The following is a 16549-nucleotide window of genomic DNA, read 5'->3' as shown; positions in this document are numbered from 1 at the left end:
CTTAAGCTACGCAACTCCAGCTACGTGAATAATGTAGCTGGAGTTGATGTAGCTTAGGGCGACTTACCGCGGGGTCCGCATTATGCTGGGTCGACAGGAGACACTCTCCTGTCAACTTACCTTACTCTTTTTGTTCGGGGTAGAGTACCGGGATTGACTGGAGAGAGATCTGCAGTTGATTTGGTGGGTCTTCACTAGACCCGTTAAATCGACCCTGGTGCATCGATCCCCGGTGCATCGATCTGGGGCTTTTAAACGCCCAAATGCACATTCCACCACCATTTGGCACTTGCTCAGCCTGTAGTTGAACAGGTCCTGACTCCTGTCCAGGCTGCCTGTGTAGGGCTTCATGAGCCATGGCATTAAGGGGTAGGCTGGGTCCCCAAGGATCACGATAGGCATTTCAACATCCCCAACGGTTATTTTCTGGTCCGAGAAGAAAGTCCCTTCCTCCAGCTTTCGAAACAGAGCAGACTGCCTGAAGACGCGAGCATCATGTACCCTTCCCGGCCAGCCCTCGTTGATGTTGGTGAAACGTCCCTTGTGATCCACCAGGGCTTGCAGCAGCATTGAAAAGTACCCCTTGCGGTTTATGTACTCGGTGGCTTGGTGCTCTGGTGCCAAGATAGGGATATGGGTTCCGTCTATGGCCCCACCACAGTTTGGGAATCCCATTGCAGCAAAGCCATCCACTATAGTCTGCACGTTTCCCAGAGTCACTACCCTTGATATCACCAGGTCTCTCATTGCCCTGGCAACTTGGATCACAGCAGCCCCCACAGTAGATTTGCCCACTCCAAATTGATTCCCGACTGACCGGTAGCTGTCTGGCGTTGCAAGCTTCCACAGGGCTATCGCCACTCGCTTCTCAACTGTGAGGGCTGCTCTCATCTTGGTATTCTGGCGCTTCAGGGCAGGGAAAAGCAAGTCACAAAGTTCCATGAAAGTGCCCTTACACATGCGAAAGTTTCGCAGCCACTGGGAATCGTCCCACACCTGCAGCACGATGCGGTCCCACCAGTCTGTGCTTGTTTCCCGGGTCCCCAGAATCGGCATTCCATGGCATCAACCTGCCCCAGGAACACCATGATTTCCACATTGCTGGGGCCTGTGCCTTGTGAGAGGTCTATGTCCATGTCCATTTCCTCATCACTCTCGTGGCCGCGCTGCAATCGCCTCCTCGGCTGGTCCCGGTTTTGCTTTGGCATGTCCTGGCTCTGCATATACTCCAGGACAATGCGCGTGGTGTTCATAGTGCTCATAATTGCTGCGGTGATCTGAGCGGGCTCCATGATCCCAGTGCTAGCTATGGCGTCTGGTCTGAAAAAAGGTGCGAAACTAGTGACGGACCAGGGGAAGGAGGGAGGGAGGGAGGGAGGGTCGAGTGACGACATGGCGTACAGGTACAGGGAATTAAAATCAAGAAAGATGGCTGTGCATCAGGGAGAAACACAAACAACTGTCACACAGAATGGCCCCCCCCAAAGATTGAACTCAAAAGCCTGGGTTTAGCAGGACGTTGATTTGACGGAGGGAGGGGGGAAGCAAATGAATACAGAACAAATCTATTTTTTACATCTTAAGACGACGGTGCAGCATGACTGATAGCCCTCGGCATCTTCTGGGTGCTTGGCAGCAAATACTGGGCGCTTGGCAGTAGCCTTCAGGCCTATTGCACGATCTGCTGCTCAGGGAAGACTCTGCTAATGTGCGATGAGCCAACAGGGCGCTTGGCAGAAAATGGCATACTACGACTGATAGCCATCATCGTCATTGTGAAGGCAGCAGAATGGGGGACTGGGGGACATACGGAGTTCCAGCCACTGCTGGACTGACCATGTCTGCCCAGGTGCCCATGATTGACAGCCACTGCTGTACGACAAGGACGGTTACCAGTCGTAATAAACCATCTACTGCCAAAAGGCAAAAGGCAAGGGCTGGTGCAATGCAGCCCTATGGCTGCCAGCCCCACGGCTGCCAGCACCCAGATCACCAATGAAGGCTACCAGTCATGCTGCACCGTCTACCGCCAAAAGGCAGTTAGCTGCTGCTGCTGTGTAGCAATGCAGTCCCACGTCTGCCAGCACCCAGATGACATATGGTGACGGTGAGCTGAGCTGAGCGGCTCCATGCTTGCCGTGGTATGTTGTCAGCACAGGTAACCCAGGTAAAAAGGCGCAAATCTATCGTCTGCCGTTGCTGTGACGGAGGGGGAGGGGCCTGACGACATGTACCCAGTACCCCCCGCGACACTGTTTTGCATCATTCGGGCATTGGGATCTCAACCCAGAATTCCAATGGGCGGCGGAGACTGCGGGAACTGTGGGATAGCTACCCATAGTGCAATGCTCCAGAAGTCGACGCTAGCCTCGGTACTGTGGACGCGGTCCGCCGACTAGAGCACTTAGAGCATTTTATGTGGGGACACACACAATCGGTTGTATACAACCGATTTCTATAAAACCGGCTTCTATTAATTCGATCTAATTTCGTAGTGTAGACATACCCATAGCCTAAGCCCCAGAGCGTCTCACAAATCAGGACAATGGGTGGGTCAATGCTTATCTTGCTTGTGTGGCCCAGTCCTGTAGCCTTGCTCAGAGCCTGCGTACTTGATCAGATCACATTCAGAATCTGGTCACAAGAGGAGAACATAGTGTCACCCCACCACTTGTAACTTTTTACCCAGTGGTTAGTGCACTCACCTGGGAAGTGGAAGACCCTGGTTCAATTCCCCCATCAGGCAGAGAAGAAGAAAGGAGTTGAAAAGTGATCTCCCACATACTAGGGGCTCACCAGTAGGCTAAAAGTTTTAACGTGGCCACCATCCTCCTCCTCCTTTGACCATTTTGGGTGGTGTCATAAACATACAGCTAAGGACAGCATAAAATCCCTCTTTACCCTATAAAGGGTTAATTCCTCTTTTACCTGTAAAGAGTTAAGAAGCTCAGATAACCTGGTTGGCACCTGACCAAAAGGACCAATAAAGGGAGAAGATACTTTCAAATCTGTGGGGGAAGGTTTTTGTGTCTTTGTTTTTGTTCTCTTCGAGTCAGCAAGGAACCAAGTCAGGAAAAATACATTTCCTTAAGCATATCTGGACTAAGCATCTAGTATTGCAGAAATAGTAAGTAATAGCAAAGAAATGCATTAGATTAGCTTTTGTTTTAGCTTGTGAATTTTCCCTGTGCTAAGAGGGGTAACTAAGGTGCGGGAGCTACTCTGAGGTAAGAACACAGTGAGGACAAGGCACTTCCATTTTAACAGTGAGGAAAAGGCTGGAGAAAATGTTTCTGAAATAAGAGCAGAGGGCAATGGGCTCAGCTGTGTGTGCCAAAGTACAGAAACTTTGTGCTGAAAATGTGTTTAATATGTGTGTAAGCAGAGTCAGGATGAGCTCTACCCTGACATCTGGTGGTGAATTATGGCGAGTGTGGGAAAGAACTCCAGGGGCTGATCTTATTTGCATAGGCACACCCACTCGCCTGGCAGGAAACACAGTAACTGAAAGTGGTTACTTTGGCTGGTGTGGGATCCCCAGTTTCTCTATTATTGGGGCAGGAAGAATAAAGTTTTGTTACCCTGATTCTGTGAATCAAGGCCAGTGGAACTGTTGTATGACAGAAGGACTGAGTGAGTCCCTCACCATTACCTAAGTAGCACTTGCTTGACAAGGGGCATGGGTTACAAAACCCAATGAATTGAGAGAGGATGGGGACAGGTATTTGTACCTGATAGTATGGGCCCCCTCTGAGGGTTTGAAACACCAATTGCACCGCCTCCTCTCTCCACTGTTGAATGTCAGAGCTAACTTTGATTCCTGTAGGAGTCTAGTTACAGGCTGCTGAGCTGAATTCACTTTGGGCCAATGGTGCACCAGCACTGGGGCTCCCCTACTATACTATGAGCTGAAATCGCTAAGAGCTGAAATCACAAAAGAGCTGATGTTATTAAGAGCTGAGATCACTGAGTGCTGTGTTAACTAGTGGGGGAGCCTGAAGCTATATTGCTCAGCAGCTGACGGAGCAATTTGTGGGGACGACTGGAGGAGCAGCGAGCGGCGTGGAGACTTGCGGGGCCGGTTGGAGTGGCCCAAGGAACGGCGAGCGGAGCTGTTTGCGGGGACGGCTGGAACGGCTCACAGGTCGGTGAGCGGAGCGGAGCGGAGCAGCTTGTAGAGCGGAGCAGTTCGTGGGATGGCAGGAAAGTGGACTGGCTCGTGGTAAAGGCTGCGGCGGAACCCCCACGGAGAAACAGACGGCTGGCCAGCCTCGGATCACGTAAGGTGCCCCTTAACACCCGGCGTGCCCCCCCCTTTTACTCTGGGGCTGCACGGATCAGGGACAGAGACTTTGGGGGTTGTTGGACTTTTGGGACTTTGGGTGGTTGCTGGACCCAAGAGACTTTGGGGGTGTTGGACTTTGGGGACTCTGGGTGATTTTTGGGTTGCTGGATTCAAGAACCAAAGGGAAAGGACACAGCCCAATTTGCTGGGGTGGGTTTTGCTCAGGGTTTGTGTTATGAATCCTGTTTGTGGTGTTTTTCCAATTTTATGCTGATGTCGTGTACCTCATGTCATTAAACATTTTCTGCTACACTCAGACTCCGTGCTTGCGAGAGGGGAAGTATTGCCTCTTAGAGGTACCCAGGGGGGTGGTATGTAATTGTCCCAGGTCACTGGGTGGGGGCTCGAGCCGGTTTTGCATTGTGTTATTGAAACGGAACCCCTAGATACAGAACCCGGCCCTTGTTGCTGCCAACTAGATGGGCAGAAGGGTTACATGTGTAACAGTGACAATGGGGGGAAGTCTGAATAAGGAACAATGGGAGATTTTCTGCCTAATAGCTTGTGTTTAAAAGGTATTCATAAGTATTTCCAATGCTGTTTACAATGCTTCACATTATTGTCCGTGTCCTGTGTGCATTAAATGTGTATTTACTACACAAACTGTGTGGCCTGTGTGACGCTGGCAGACCAGGTGCCAGGTCATGCCAAGGCCTCTCGGCCTCACTGAACACTGACAAATGCATGGCTGGGAACCATTCTGGCTCACCTGTGTGTTAGTGTTGTTAAAATAGGCATTAGATTTATAGAGATGTGTTCAGCGTTTGGACTTTATGAAGTGTTTGTCAGTTGCTGCCTGCATTAATCTCACTTATAACACCTGCATCCTATCTTTAAGTATCTGCTTGGTAACTATAAAAGTGTTTGTTGTGAAACTGGAAACACCCCACAGTCAGGAGAGAAGCATTGCCAAGTGTGAAATATCACAGGAGGTGTCATCTCCTGCCCAACACAAGAAGGTTTACAGATATCAGACAAGCCATTGTGGATGAAAGACTCTGTTGATTGCTTCCCCCCTACACCCATGAAGAGGAGCTGGAGCCCAACTGGCCATCAGTTTGAACTCTGGGGGCAGGGAATAACAATGTCTGGCCAGAACCATCTCTATGCTGCTTGGAGGCTGGTGGGCAGGGAGGGGAGATGTTTTAGGCACAAAGTGAGAGAGCCACAGCTTGGGCTAGTCCTAAAGGACATACAGTACAGAGCTTGCTTATCATAGAAGCTTCTATTAACTTTTGAAACTTATGATTGTAACTCATTTGTGTATGTACGTTTGCCTGCTTTAACCTTTGAAATAACTCACATTTCCTTCTCTTAGCCAGTAATTCCTGAGTTAATTTATTATAGGATTGGCTACAAATGTTGTCTTTGGTTTGAGATCTGACGTGCAATTGACCTGGGGTAAATAACTGGTCCTTTTGGGATTGGGAGAAACCAGAATATTGTGATTTTTGACATAAGGGTCCATCTATCACAAAGGTAGGCTTGCCTGGGTGGCAAGACAGACTTAGGAGACTGTCTGTAAGTCCATAGTAAAGCTGTTACACTGCTTGAGGAGTTCACACTTGATACTTGGTTGGTGAAATCGAATTGTAGAACACACAACCAGTTTGGAGTTTGTGCCCTGGTTTGTGACGGTCAGTCCTGAGGTCAGTACTCACATTCCTGAGCTACTCCTGACAGCCCAATCTTCAATGGAAAGACACTAATAAAGAAATAACAACACCTTCATTCAGGGGGTTACATACAATAGCCCTGCGGTTTAACACTGTAGAATGCCTTTCCAAATAATAAAAATATCTTCCTTTGTGTCCAAGTTTAAAATAGAGACTTGTGACCTCTGGGCCAGGAATTGAGAAAGATAAAGGATGGGGAAAGGTGAGAGGTACCAAATTGTGATGAGAATTCCCCATCCATCAGAATTTACTATCTCTCCCCTGAAGATGAGGAAAGGCAGAGGTAGGAAAACGGTGAAATCACAATTTGTTACCCTGCACCAGGCATGGAGAAAGGTAAAAGAACCAAACTGTGATAGGCATACCCCAATTCATCACAATGAGCTACATCTGAATCAGAGGATAAAGAAAGGTCTGGATCACAGGCATGGGTGAGGGATTTTTCCTAAAGTGGGGAGTCCATGAGGCCCTTCTTACATGGACACATCACCTTCATATTGGTGCACATAACAAAATTCATGTGCTGGGGGTGGCGCCGAGGTGTTCAGAGTGTGGGAGGGGCTCAGGGCTGGGGAAGAGGGCTGGGGCAGGGGTGTGAGGGCTCCAGCTGGGGATGCAGGCTCTGGGATGGGGCCAGAGATGAGGGGCTCAGTGCTGAGGCAGAGGATTGGGGTGCAGGGGGTGAGGGCTCTGGGGTCGGGCTGGGATGAGGGGTTTGGGGTGCAGGAGGGTGCTCGCGGGCTACGGTGGGGAGAGAGGACTCCTCCCAGCTCTCTCTCCACACAGCAGCAGCACCTGGGCTGCAGGGGGAAAGGTGCTGCTCCCTGCCATAGCAGCTCTGGGGTTGGGGCTGCAGGATAGGCGCCCCTCCCCTGGCCCCAGCAGGTCTGGGTGACCTGTCCGCAGCTGGGTCTGGGCTGCTCCGGCCACGCTTGGGACCAGCCCGGACTGGGCCGCAGCAGAGTTGGGGCCAGGGGAGGGGCGCCCCTCTCCTGGCCGTGGCAGGTCCCTGGGTGGGTTCCTTGAGCACCTGCATAGCGCTAAATAGGTTGCTGCGCGGCCTCATGCCTGTGCAGCTTACAGGGAACTTAGGCCGGGTCCGTGGTGAAAACTGGACAGGCAAGGCCCATCCCCTTTCAAAAGTGGGAGGGCCATGGCCCCTTGGCCCCTCTTTTCCAGTGCCCCTGAAGGGGATGAACAAAGATAGGGTTAGCAAATTGTGACAGGCATACCCCATATCCATGACAACTTTTTTCCCCTGGACTAGGAGATAGGGAAAGGTAGAGGATGGAGAAAGATGATACGTAGAACATTGTGTTGGGAATGTCCCCATCCATCAGAATTTACCAGCCCTGGACCAAAGGATAGAGAAACACAGAGGTGGGTAAACTATGATAGATGAACCCCATCCATCAGTTTGTTACCCCTGGACCAGAAAGTGGGGAAAGGTGAGAGGTACCAAATTGTGGTGGGAATGCCTCCATCCAGTGGTGAGTTGGAGCCGGTTCACACCGGTTCGCGTGAACCGGTTGTTAAATTTAGAAGCCGGTTTAGAACCGGTTGTTAAAGGGGTGGGCAACCATCCTGTCCAGCCCGCCTGAGCTCCCGGCTGGGGAGGTTGCCCTGGCCCCTCCCCTGCCTTCCCCCCTCTTGCAGAGCCCGGCGCCAGCGCTCTGGACTGCTCCTGGGCAGCTCCGCAGTTCTTGCCGCTTTGAGCGGCATGGTAAGGGGGTGGGGCTGCGAGCTCCAGTGGGCTGCACGGCATCCATACACGCTGCCCTGAGCAGCATGGTAAGGGGGCCAGGCCGGGGCTGGGAGGAAGGGTTGGATAAGGGGCAGGGAGTGGTTGGAGGGGGCAGAGGTTCTGGGGGGGCGGTCAGGGGATGGGAAACGGGGGGCGGTTGGGTAGGCGTGGGAGTTCCAGGGGTCTGTTGGGGTGGTGGTGGATGGGGTCGGGGCAGTCAGGGGACAGGGAGCAGGGCAAGTTGGGTAGGGGGTGGAGCCCTGGGGGGCAGTTAAGTTGGGGGATCTCGGGCTTGTACTCACCAGGCAGCACTTAATAACCGGTTCCCTACGAGGTCAGCAGCGGCACTTCGGCGGCGGGTCATTCACTCGCACTGAACGACCCGCCGCCGAAGTGCCGCTGAAAACCCGGAGCGAGTGAAAGACCCGCTGCCGAAGTGCTGCCGAAGAGCCAGTAGGGAACCGGTTATTAACATTCTGGCAGCTCATCACTGCCTCCATCCATCACAACTTACTGCCCTTGGACTGTAGGATGGGGAAAGGCAGAGGCAGCAAATTGTGATAGGGCAGCAAAAGGGAGAAATTACCTACCAGGAGCTACTAGCAAACAGTGCAGGCAAAGTTACACTGGCAGGGTGAAGAGCAGCAGGTAGCCCTGCAAGGGAAGGGGGGAGAACTGGAGGTTTTTTCCCTACAGCCCAGTGATGGGTTAAGTTGACCCTACAAATAACCAGAGGAAACTGGTGACATAGCACTGAGAACCCCATGACCCGTCCCGAACTAAGGGAGCAGCCCTTACAGCTCAGGCCAGGGCTCGCAGACAGTGAACATGCTGTGGGGAAAAGACATCCAGTGCAATCCATCTCGCTAGGACCCAGGAGGCGCCGGGCGGAGCGATTCCAGGGGTCACTCAGTCTGGCAGCAGGAAGTGAATTGCAGTCCCTGCAGTGACTCTGTTGTGGTGGAACCCACATTCCTTGCAAGACCGCAGGGCCTCGGCTGCTGCCGCTGGGGACCCCAGAGTTCTGGCTGCAGGCGGGGGAGGTTTCCTATCGAGGGAGGAACATTCCTGCTGCTCCCCGAGAGACTCTCCCAGTGCAGAGACCCCAGCCTGTCCCGACCACCCTTACTGGGAACCAAAGCCCTGCTCCTAGGCAGTGCCCCACGTGGAGAGAAGGTGAGACCTGCCCCCGTGCCCCTCCCCACGGAGCGCTGCTCCCTGTTGCAGCCTGTCTGCAGGGACAAGGGGATGCCCCAGGTTGCTCCCAGCTGGGCTGGCTGCGATTCCCTGCATTGGGCAGAGAAAAGGTGGCTGTAGGGCGTGTGAGGGATTGGGGCTAGGACAGCAACATCTCGGGAGCTGGCGGGATGTGGGAGCCGGAAGGGGGCTCTGAGAGCCAAAGGGCATTGAGGGGTGAACAGGGGTGTGTGTGAGGGGACAGGAGGGGGGTGAACAGGGATGCGGGAGGGGATGTGGGGCTGCTGAAGGGAGGCTGAGGGAATACCCAGGAACCAGGGGGCCGGGGGAGAATTCTGGGGCTCAGGGGAACAGAGCTGGAATAGAGGGAAACTGAGAGTGGGGGGAGAAAGAGAAGGAAAAGGGGGGATGTGGGGAGAAGGGCTGTGGGGAAGCTGGAGGGAGAATATGAGAGCAAGTGGAGACTGACTGGGGAAGGGAGAGCCAGAGGGTAGGAGAAGGGAAGGGGATGGTGAGAGATAGGAATCTTTTCCCCTAGAAAAGGTCAAACAAGCATTGGGCGTGGATGAGCCTGGAACTTACCCCAAGGGCTCAGAATTTACAAGGCAAATATCCAGTCCCCCCCACACCCTGCTCACAATATATTACTTAAGACAATCTCATTATTTTGGGGGTCTGATTCCTGAATGTTAAATGTTTGGGGTTGACAGGACTGAACAGGGTCCTGTTCTCATTGCTGTGCAGGATTCTGTGTCAAACCAGAGTCACTGAGAGCAACAGCAGGCAAGGAGTCCAACTTCTATTTATTTTGTTGTTGTTTTTTCTTTTCAGTTCAGGTTCAGTCAGTAAAACAAAATTATGGTTCAGGTTTGGTTCCAGTTCAAGTAAAAAATACCGGTTTGAACTGGGTTTCCGATTCCAGTAGGAGTCCAGATGGGCAAATGAGATCAGCATCGGCCTGGCTGTCCCTGGGGGCTGCAGGGGCAGCACAGGGAGGCTCGGTCATTAGCTGCCCCCACCAGAGGGCTCTGGTAATTGCTAAGGCAGAGGAGGCCAGTGTCAATCTCTCTCTGTGCTCAGCATACTGCAACCCTAGAGCTAGCTGGGCTTTCTGGGGTAGATGCTGCTGCCTCTGTTGTGAACTGGGAGCCTGGGCTGAGCAACTGCTGCTGCCCAGTGGGATCTGTGCTGGGACAGACCATCACTAACGCCCCCTCTATGCCCAGCTGAGGGGGGACTTTCTCCTGTGACTGTCATCAGTGCTCTAGGTCAGCCCCGGGCTGTGCCGCCAACAGCTCCTGAGCCGGAGACTCCAGGTGATGATAGAGAACTTGGAGAAAGTGCTGGGGATGGACAGGAAACTGACTCTGCACAAACGGCTCCTCCTCACCCCATCTCTGCTCCCCATGTGTCTGTGAGTCCCAGAGCAGCTGCCCCAGGCACACCCAGGCTCACACCCCTGTTAGCAGTGGCAGTAGCTATTGGAGAGGAAACACCCACAGGAATGGCAGGACAGTAACCAGCTCTTCCATGCAGAAGGGAGAGTGAAGAGACTGAGTGGGGCAGCAGGAGCAATAAGTGGGGAGGAAGGTTCCCGGCTCCCAGCCCTGCCCAGCTCCATTCCCTGCAGCACCCCGGGGCAGATTGACTTTCCTGGGACAATTTGAGGAGCAGAGAGAGAAAAAGCCATTTCCTGCCTCTGCCTAGTCCCCGTGCTTCTGGGGGAATGTGCTGCCTTGGGGACAGTGTTGGGGGAAAGTGGCTCCTTTGATTCTGCTCTTTTCTAGAGTTTAGCTCAGAGACTCTGTTACTTGGAGGGTTTAAAAATGTCTCATGTGTTTAGTCCCAGTGGGAGGGGTCAGATCTGTGTTGTAATAAGGTAACTGAGGGTTTTCCCAGCATGGCAGAGTCTAGAGTGTCTGTCTGCAGGGCAAGACCCTGGGGGGAGGGATAGTTCAGTTTGAGCATTGGCCTGCTAAACCCAAGGTTGTGAGTTCAATCCTTGAGGGGGCCATTTAGGGATCTGAGGCAAAAATTTGGGGATTGGTCCTGCTTTGAGCAGGGGGTTGGACTAGATGACCTCCTGAGATCCCTTCTAACCCTGATATTCTATTAATCGGGTGTGAAACGGACTAACACTAATTCAAAAACCTCCACAATTGCCCTTTTCACCCTGACAGGCTGCAGAATAAGGACCACATTTTCCTCCAGATCATCCCATCTACCTAGGGGCTAGGGAAGGGAAATGGCTGTGGTGGATCCAACTCAGGTAGGGGATGTTTGTGGGAGCTGCTGGGGAAGGTTGTTGTAGCGGAGGGAAGGGCAGGAAATACACAGAGTGAGCCAGGGACTGAGACAGGCTATGTTAAACATGCTAGGACATGCTCAGCCTAAGGGCCGATTTATGAAAAGGCCCATTGGTGCCGGGGCGGGGGGTGAACATTCCCTCATGCTGGAGCCTGAACCCACTGGCCAGAGACTGTGGTGAAATACAAAGGGAAGGTGCTGGGATTCCTGTCCCTGTTCCCTGCGTGGAGCTCTGCTTCCCATAGCAGCCTGTGCCTAGTAGGTGTGTGGTAAATGAGAAGACACTGCCCTCCTCCATCTGTTGGGAGGGACAAGGAGCTCTTACATTCTCTCTGTTCCCTGGAGCCTCCTGGCCACTCTTAGCAGGGTGGGGGTGGGATTCTGCTCCTCTGGCTCACCCAGAGCTGTCCTATTTTTATGCTTCTTCCCCCACGAATAGTGGGATTGTGGCTGGGGCAGCAGACACTGAGTGGGGAGCACCTGTTGTTTCAGATGCCGGTGACCTTCGAGGATGTGGCTGTGTATTTCACCGAGGGGCAGGGGGCTCTGCTGGATCCCGGTCAAAGAGCCCTCTACAGGGACGTCATGCAGGAGAATTATGAGACTGTGACCTCGCTGGGTAGGGATTTCTTTCCCCTAGGCTATTTGAAGTCCAGGGGCCGTGTATTTCTGAATCTGGTCAGGTTCTTCCCTGGTCAGTGAGATTAGAGGGGAATGGGTGACATAGTCCACGTGTGAGAGAGCCATTCACCTCCATACCCCCTCCAACAGGATAGGGAAGTCATGAACCTAAAGGACATGCTAATTAATTCCCATCCCTCCAGCTGTCACGGGGGGCAGAAGCAGTGTATTATGCTATCTGCATTAATACTCACTCACACACAAGATCTCTGTGCACCTCCCTTCATGCAATTAACTATGTGTGGGGAGGGCTCTGGTCTCTGTGGGTTCAGACATAGGCAGGGGTTTAACATCAGAGCTATGTGTGCCTCAGAAAGTCCCCCAGAGCACAGAGATCCTGAAAACTCCTAGTGAGTGTGTGACACCTCCCCCCTCTCCCCCCCGCCAAGATATTGGCCTCTCCCAAGGGGACTCAGTGACCATGTTCCCATCCCATAACCCCCAAGAAAGTCATGGGTTGAGTTTAAACGCAAGATGTGCCCGTTGTGAGAAATACTGCCCCAGTCTTCAGTACACTCTGATCATGCCTGATTCACCCCCTGAGCAGGACTCCCCATTACCAAACCTGACCTGATTGCTCGGCTGGAAGGAGGGGAAGAGCCGTGGGTCCCGGATCTCCAAGCCTCCGAGGAAAGGAAGATCCCAAGAGGCAGCCGCACAGGTGAGGAGCCAGTGACACTGACACAGAAACTATATAGCAAATGAAGGGAAAAGTTTAAAATCCATAAAATGTGGTGTGAGCCCCCTCAGTTCTGCCTCATCTCACCCAAGTCAGGCTGTGGTCAGCAGGTGTCATGTCATCATGGCAGATATTGCTCATGGCTTCACACCCACCCTGTTTGCTGTCAGGAGTTTTCTCCTCATCTTCACTTCCCTGTGAGTGCTTGGATGGGTTGTGGAGGCAGAATCCAATTTCTCATTCTTCCAATGGTTATTGAGTTGTTTTTTCCCTTTTTGCAATTCCCCTTTCTGCCAGCCCAGGCAATGACTCCTGCCTGGATTCTCTCTCTCTTTCAGTAGGTGATGAGACAATGAGTGAGAACGAGGAGGGGAATCCACAGCAGGAAGATCCTGAGCAAGTGGAACTGCAGGTGACCTTTCTGAGAAGAGTAGATGGGAATTTTTCCCAGTGCTTGGAACAGAGAAAAGGCTGGAGTAATTGGCGCAGGTCAGAGAGGAAGCTGGGAAACTGCCGAAGGAAGAAAGTGGATGAATCAATTGAATGTGGAGGAGGAGGCGGCAAGGATCCCAAAGAAACCACAGCCCAGCAGACAAGTCACAAGGAAAAGAAGCCCTATAAATGCTTGGACTGTGGGAAAAGTTTCCATTATCCCTCAGTCCTTATTAACCACAAGATAATCCACACTGGAGACAGACTTTATAAATGCCTTGAGTGTGGGAAAAGCTACAGTCAGCGCTCAGCCCTTATTACCCATGGGAGAATCCATACGGGGGAGAGACCCTATAAATGCTTGGACTGTGGGAAAAATTTCAGTGTGAGCTCACATCTTATTACCCATCGGAGGGTACACACAGGAGAGAGACCGTATAAATGCCTTGAGTGTGGGAAAAGCTTCAGTCGGAGCTCACATCTTATTACACATCAGAGACTGCACACGGGAGAGAGACCATATAAATGCTTGGACTGTGGGAAAAGCTTCAGTCAGCAGTCAGTCCTTATTAACCATGGGAGAATCCACACTGGGGAGAGACCCTATAAATGCTTGGACTGTGGGAAGAGCTTCAGTCAGAGCTCACATCTTATTACTCATCAGAGAGTGCACACGGGAGAGAGACCGTATAAATGCTTTGAGTGTGGGAAAAGCTTCAATCATAGCTCCCATCTTATTAAACATCGGAGAGTGCACACGGGAGAGAGACCATATAAATGCCTTGAATGTCAGAAAAGCTTCAGTGACAAATCAAAACTCATTACACATCAGAGAATCCACACGGGAGAGAAACCGCATAAATGCTTGGATGATGGGAAACGTTTCAGTTCCAGTTCATATCTTCCTAAACATTGGAGAATCCACATGGGACAGAATCTATAAATGTCTTGACAGTGGAAAAGGTTTCATTCAAAGATCAAACCTTGCTTCACATCAGACAAACCACACAATGGAGAGAACCCATAAATGCTTGGATTGTGGGAAAAGCTTCAATAACTACAGGAAAAGATACAGTCTGAGCTCACCCATGACTCCTCATCAGGCAATTCACACAAGAAAGAGCTTAAATGTGGGGGAATCTTCATTTGTTGCTTGCGTGGCATTAAGCATCAGCAAATCCACACAGGGAAGAGCCTCTCACATGTCCTTAGCATGGAAAATGCTTCAATTGGTGCTAATACCACATTGGACATCAGAGACTCCTCCACAGAGGAGAGAAATTTTCTGTACCCTGACTAGGGCTAGCCATAGTAAAAACTCCATTTCCTAATTCACACACACAGCAGTGGCATTTGGCTCCCAGGTATCCATCTGCCCAACTCTGGGGACAGGTTCCAGTAGCAGCTGACCCTGAGTTGATCAGTGACTGAGTAGATCAGGCTTTGCTTGGTCTAAGCTGACCCCAGGCAAAGGTGGAGAAGTCCCGATCAGTCCCTCCTCCCTGCTGCAGCCCTGGCTGCTGAACTGATGGGCCTTCCTGCCTCCTGCTAACCTGCTGCGGGATGGGGAAGAGAATTTCCTTCAGAAGCTCTCTCTGCCTGGAGTTCCACCCTCTCCAGTTCCTTCCCAGACATGATGCCCCTTCCATGGAAAGGGATACTTGGGCCAGGACCCACATTTACTCTGGACACCTGTCCCCATCTTCCAGCTGCCCCTGGGCTAGGTTCCCCCACTTACCCGGAGCTGGTCCATGCAGGGCGAGTGTTTCTGGGGCTGGCAAATTGTTCATTCCCTAAATCCTCTGAGGTGCTGTATTACAGGGGATCAAATGTGAAGGGACCAGGAGGGATGGGTTATGGGGTGGAAACTGGGGGATTGAACGGTTGGGTCTGGTGGATGTGGGATGCAGAGGGTGCTGGGGAAATCAAGTTTTAGGGATCATGGGATAAGAGAGGAGAGTACAGGGAAGAGAGGTACTGCCTCTTATCACTCACCCCGTCTGCCCCTTTTCCCTGCCCCCTCTGCATTCAGAAAGCACCACTAAGAGGGACTGATTTCCACACAGTCTTTTGTGGGAGGTGTAAAGGCCCCGGGATCCCACCTCTGCCTGCACAGCATCAGCTTCCAAGGGTCTGTCTGTGGTGGGAAAAGTGGTTGGGATTAGCTAGCAAATCTCCCCTGACCCTCCCCCACTTTTCCTAGTCTAGACTGACCCCAACCATCTTATATATTCTGATTCCCCCCATTAGCAGAGTGATTGTTAGAGTCACTGAGTTCCCCCTTTGGGGAGAGATTGTCTCATTCCCACATAGTCTCACATTGCTCCAGGTTATGCCAAAAACATTTATTTTTTTGTACACTGACTCCCTTTGAGACCAGATTTAAATAGATTTTAAAAGTCCTGGAGCAGGGTTAGGAAAATGTGGTGTTGGGTTTTGTGTTATTTGAGGATGATGGGGTGAGTTGGAGGGATTCCCCCCTCCCCCCTTCATTGTCATGCTCCACCCCAACACAGCAACCTGTGTCCGAGCCTTGGAGAGTTTATCGTCTCCCCATTCTACCCTCCACCTCCCAGCGTGGCACTTGCCACAATGTTCTTTACTCTCCATGCTTTGGAATCACACTTTGATTTTTTTGATCCTGACTCAGACTCCTGAGGGCTAGAGATGAAAGTGTCCCAGACCTGGAGCTGATATTCAAATGAATCCCAAAGCTCTGTTTGAGCTTTCTGAGCTTAAATCACTATTTCCATCTATTGATAAAGTGGCTTCTGGGCTTTTTCTAGCCAAGCCCAGAACATTTGGAGATGGGCAGATTTTAGCTTTAGTTTGTTTTTGTTTCTTTTTTGCATTAGGACAGTGCTGAAACTTTTGTAAACAACACAACCAAATAATGAGGAGGTGCTGAGTACAGCAGGTTTAGCCAGTTCAGAGGAAAATGGATACATTTGTTTCCCTTCTTTTGGGAGTTATGATTTTGTGGAATTTCACTTTATGAACCTGCAAGTGTTTTGTAGCCCACCTTTCAGTGTTGGTTTTTCTCTCTTCTGAAGGCTGTTTGGTCACATAGTTTGATATCAGTTTAGTTTAACAGGATGTAGCACAGTTTTATTGAGGACTTTACGAGACAAATGATCATTTGCCGGAAGAGTCCTTTTTAATTTTATTTTAACCTTTCTTTACCCTTTCTCAGGAGATTTTTGTGTGTTTGAATAATAATAATTATCACTATCTCTCAGCACAAACACTGAGGGGGAGTGCTAGATTCACACTCGGAGAGGCCGAGACTGAACGGGAAACGGAGTTACTTTCTGATCCCTGCAGAGATGTGAGATGCAGTCAGGAGGGGGAGAGGGTGGGGAAATAGAGCTGGGAAACTGCAGACTTTTCTCTTGAGAGCCAGAGAGCTGATGCTAAGAACTGTGAACTTGCTGCACCTGAAGGACATAAATCCACACCGTGTAGAGGTCAAAGCATAGGGGTTTATT

At 51.4% G+C, this 16549-nt stretch overlaps 1 protein-coding gene across 1 annotated transcript in view; it reads left to right on the top strand.

Annotated features, from left to right (window-relative positions):
* Nucleotides 1–15397, top strand: part of LOC112108532 (zinc finger protein 135-like) — a 361705-nt gene extending 346308 nt beyond the window's left edge. Inside the window, exons 5-6 of the mRNA XM_029912183.1 lie at nt 13219–13942; nt 14025–15397. Coding sequence (XP_029768043.1) covers nt 13219–13942; nt 14025–14392 — 1092 coding nt within the window. The 3' untranslated portion in view covers nt 14393–15397. The remainder of the gene's footprint in view (nt 1–13218; nt 13943–14024) is intronic.
* The last annotated feature ends 1152 nt before the right edge of the window (nt 15398–16549 follow it).

Source organism: Terrapene carolina, unplaced genomic scaffold (genome assembly GCF_002925995.2).
Source record: "Terrapene carolina triunguis isolate 2854851 unplaced genomic scaffold, T_m_triunguis-2.0 Scaffold192, whole genome shotgun sequence".
Lineage (NCBI taxonomy): Eukaryota > Metazoa > Chordata > Testudines > Emydidae > Terrapene > Terrapene triunguis.
This window is presented reverse-complemented; position numbering and strand designations above follow the sequence as displayed.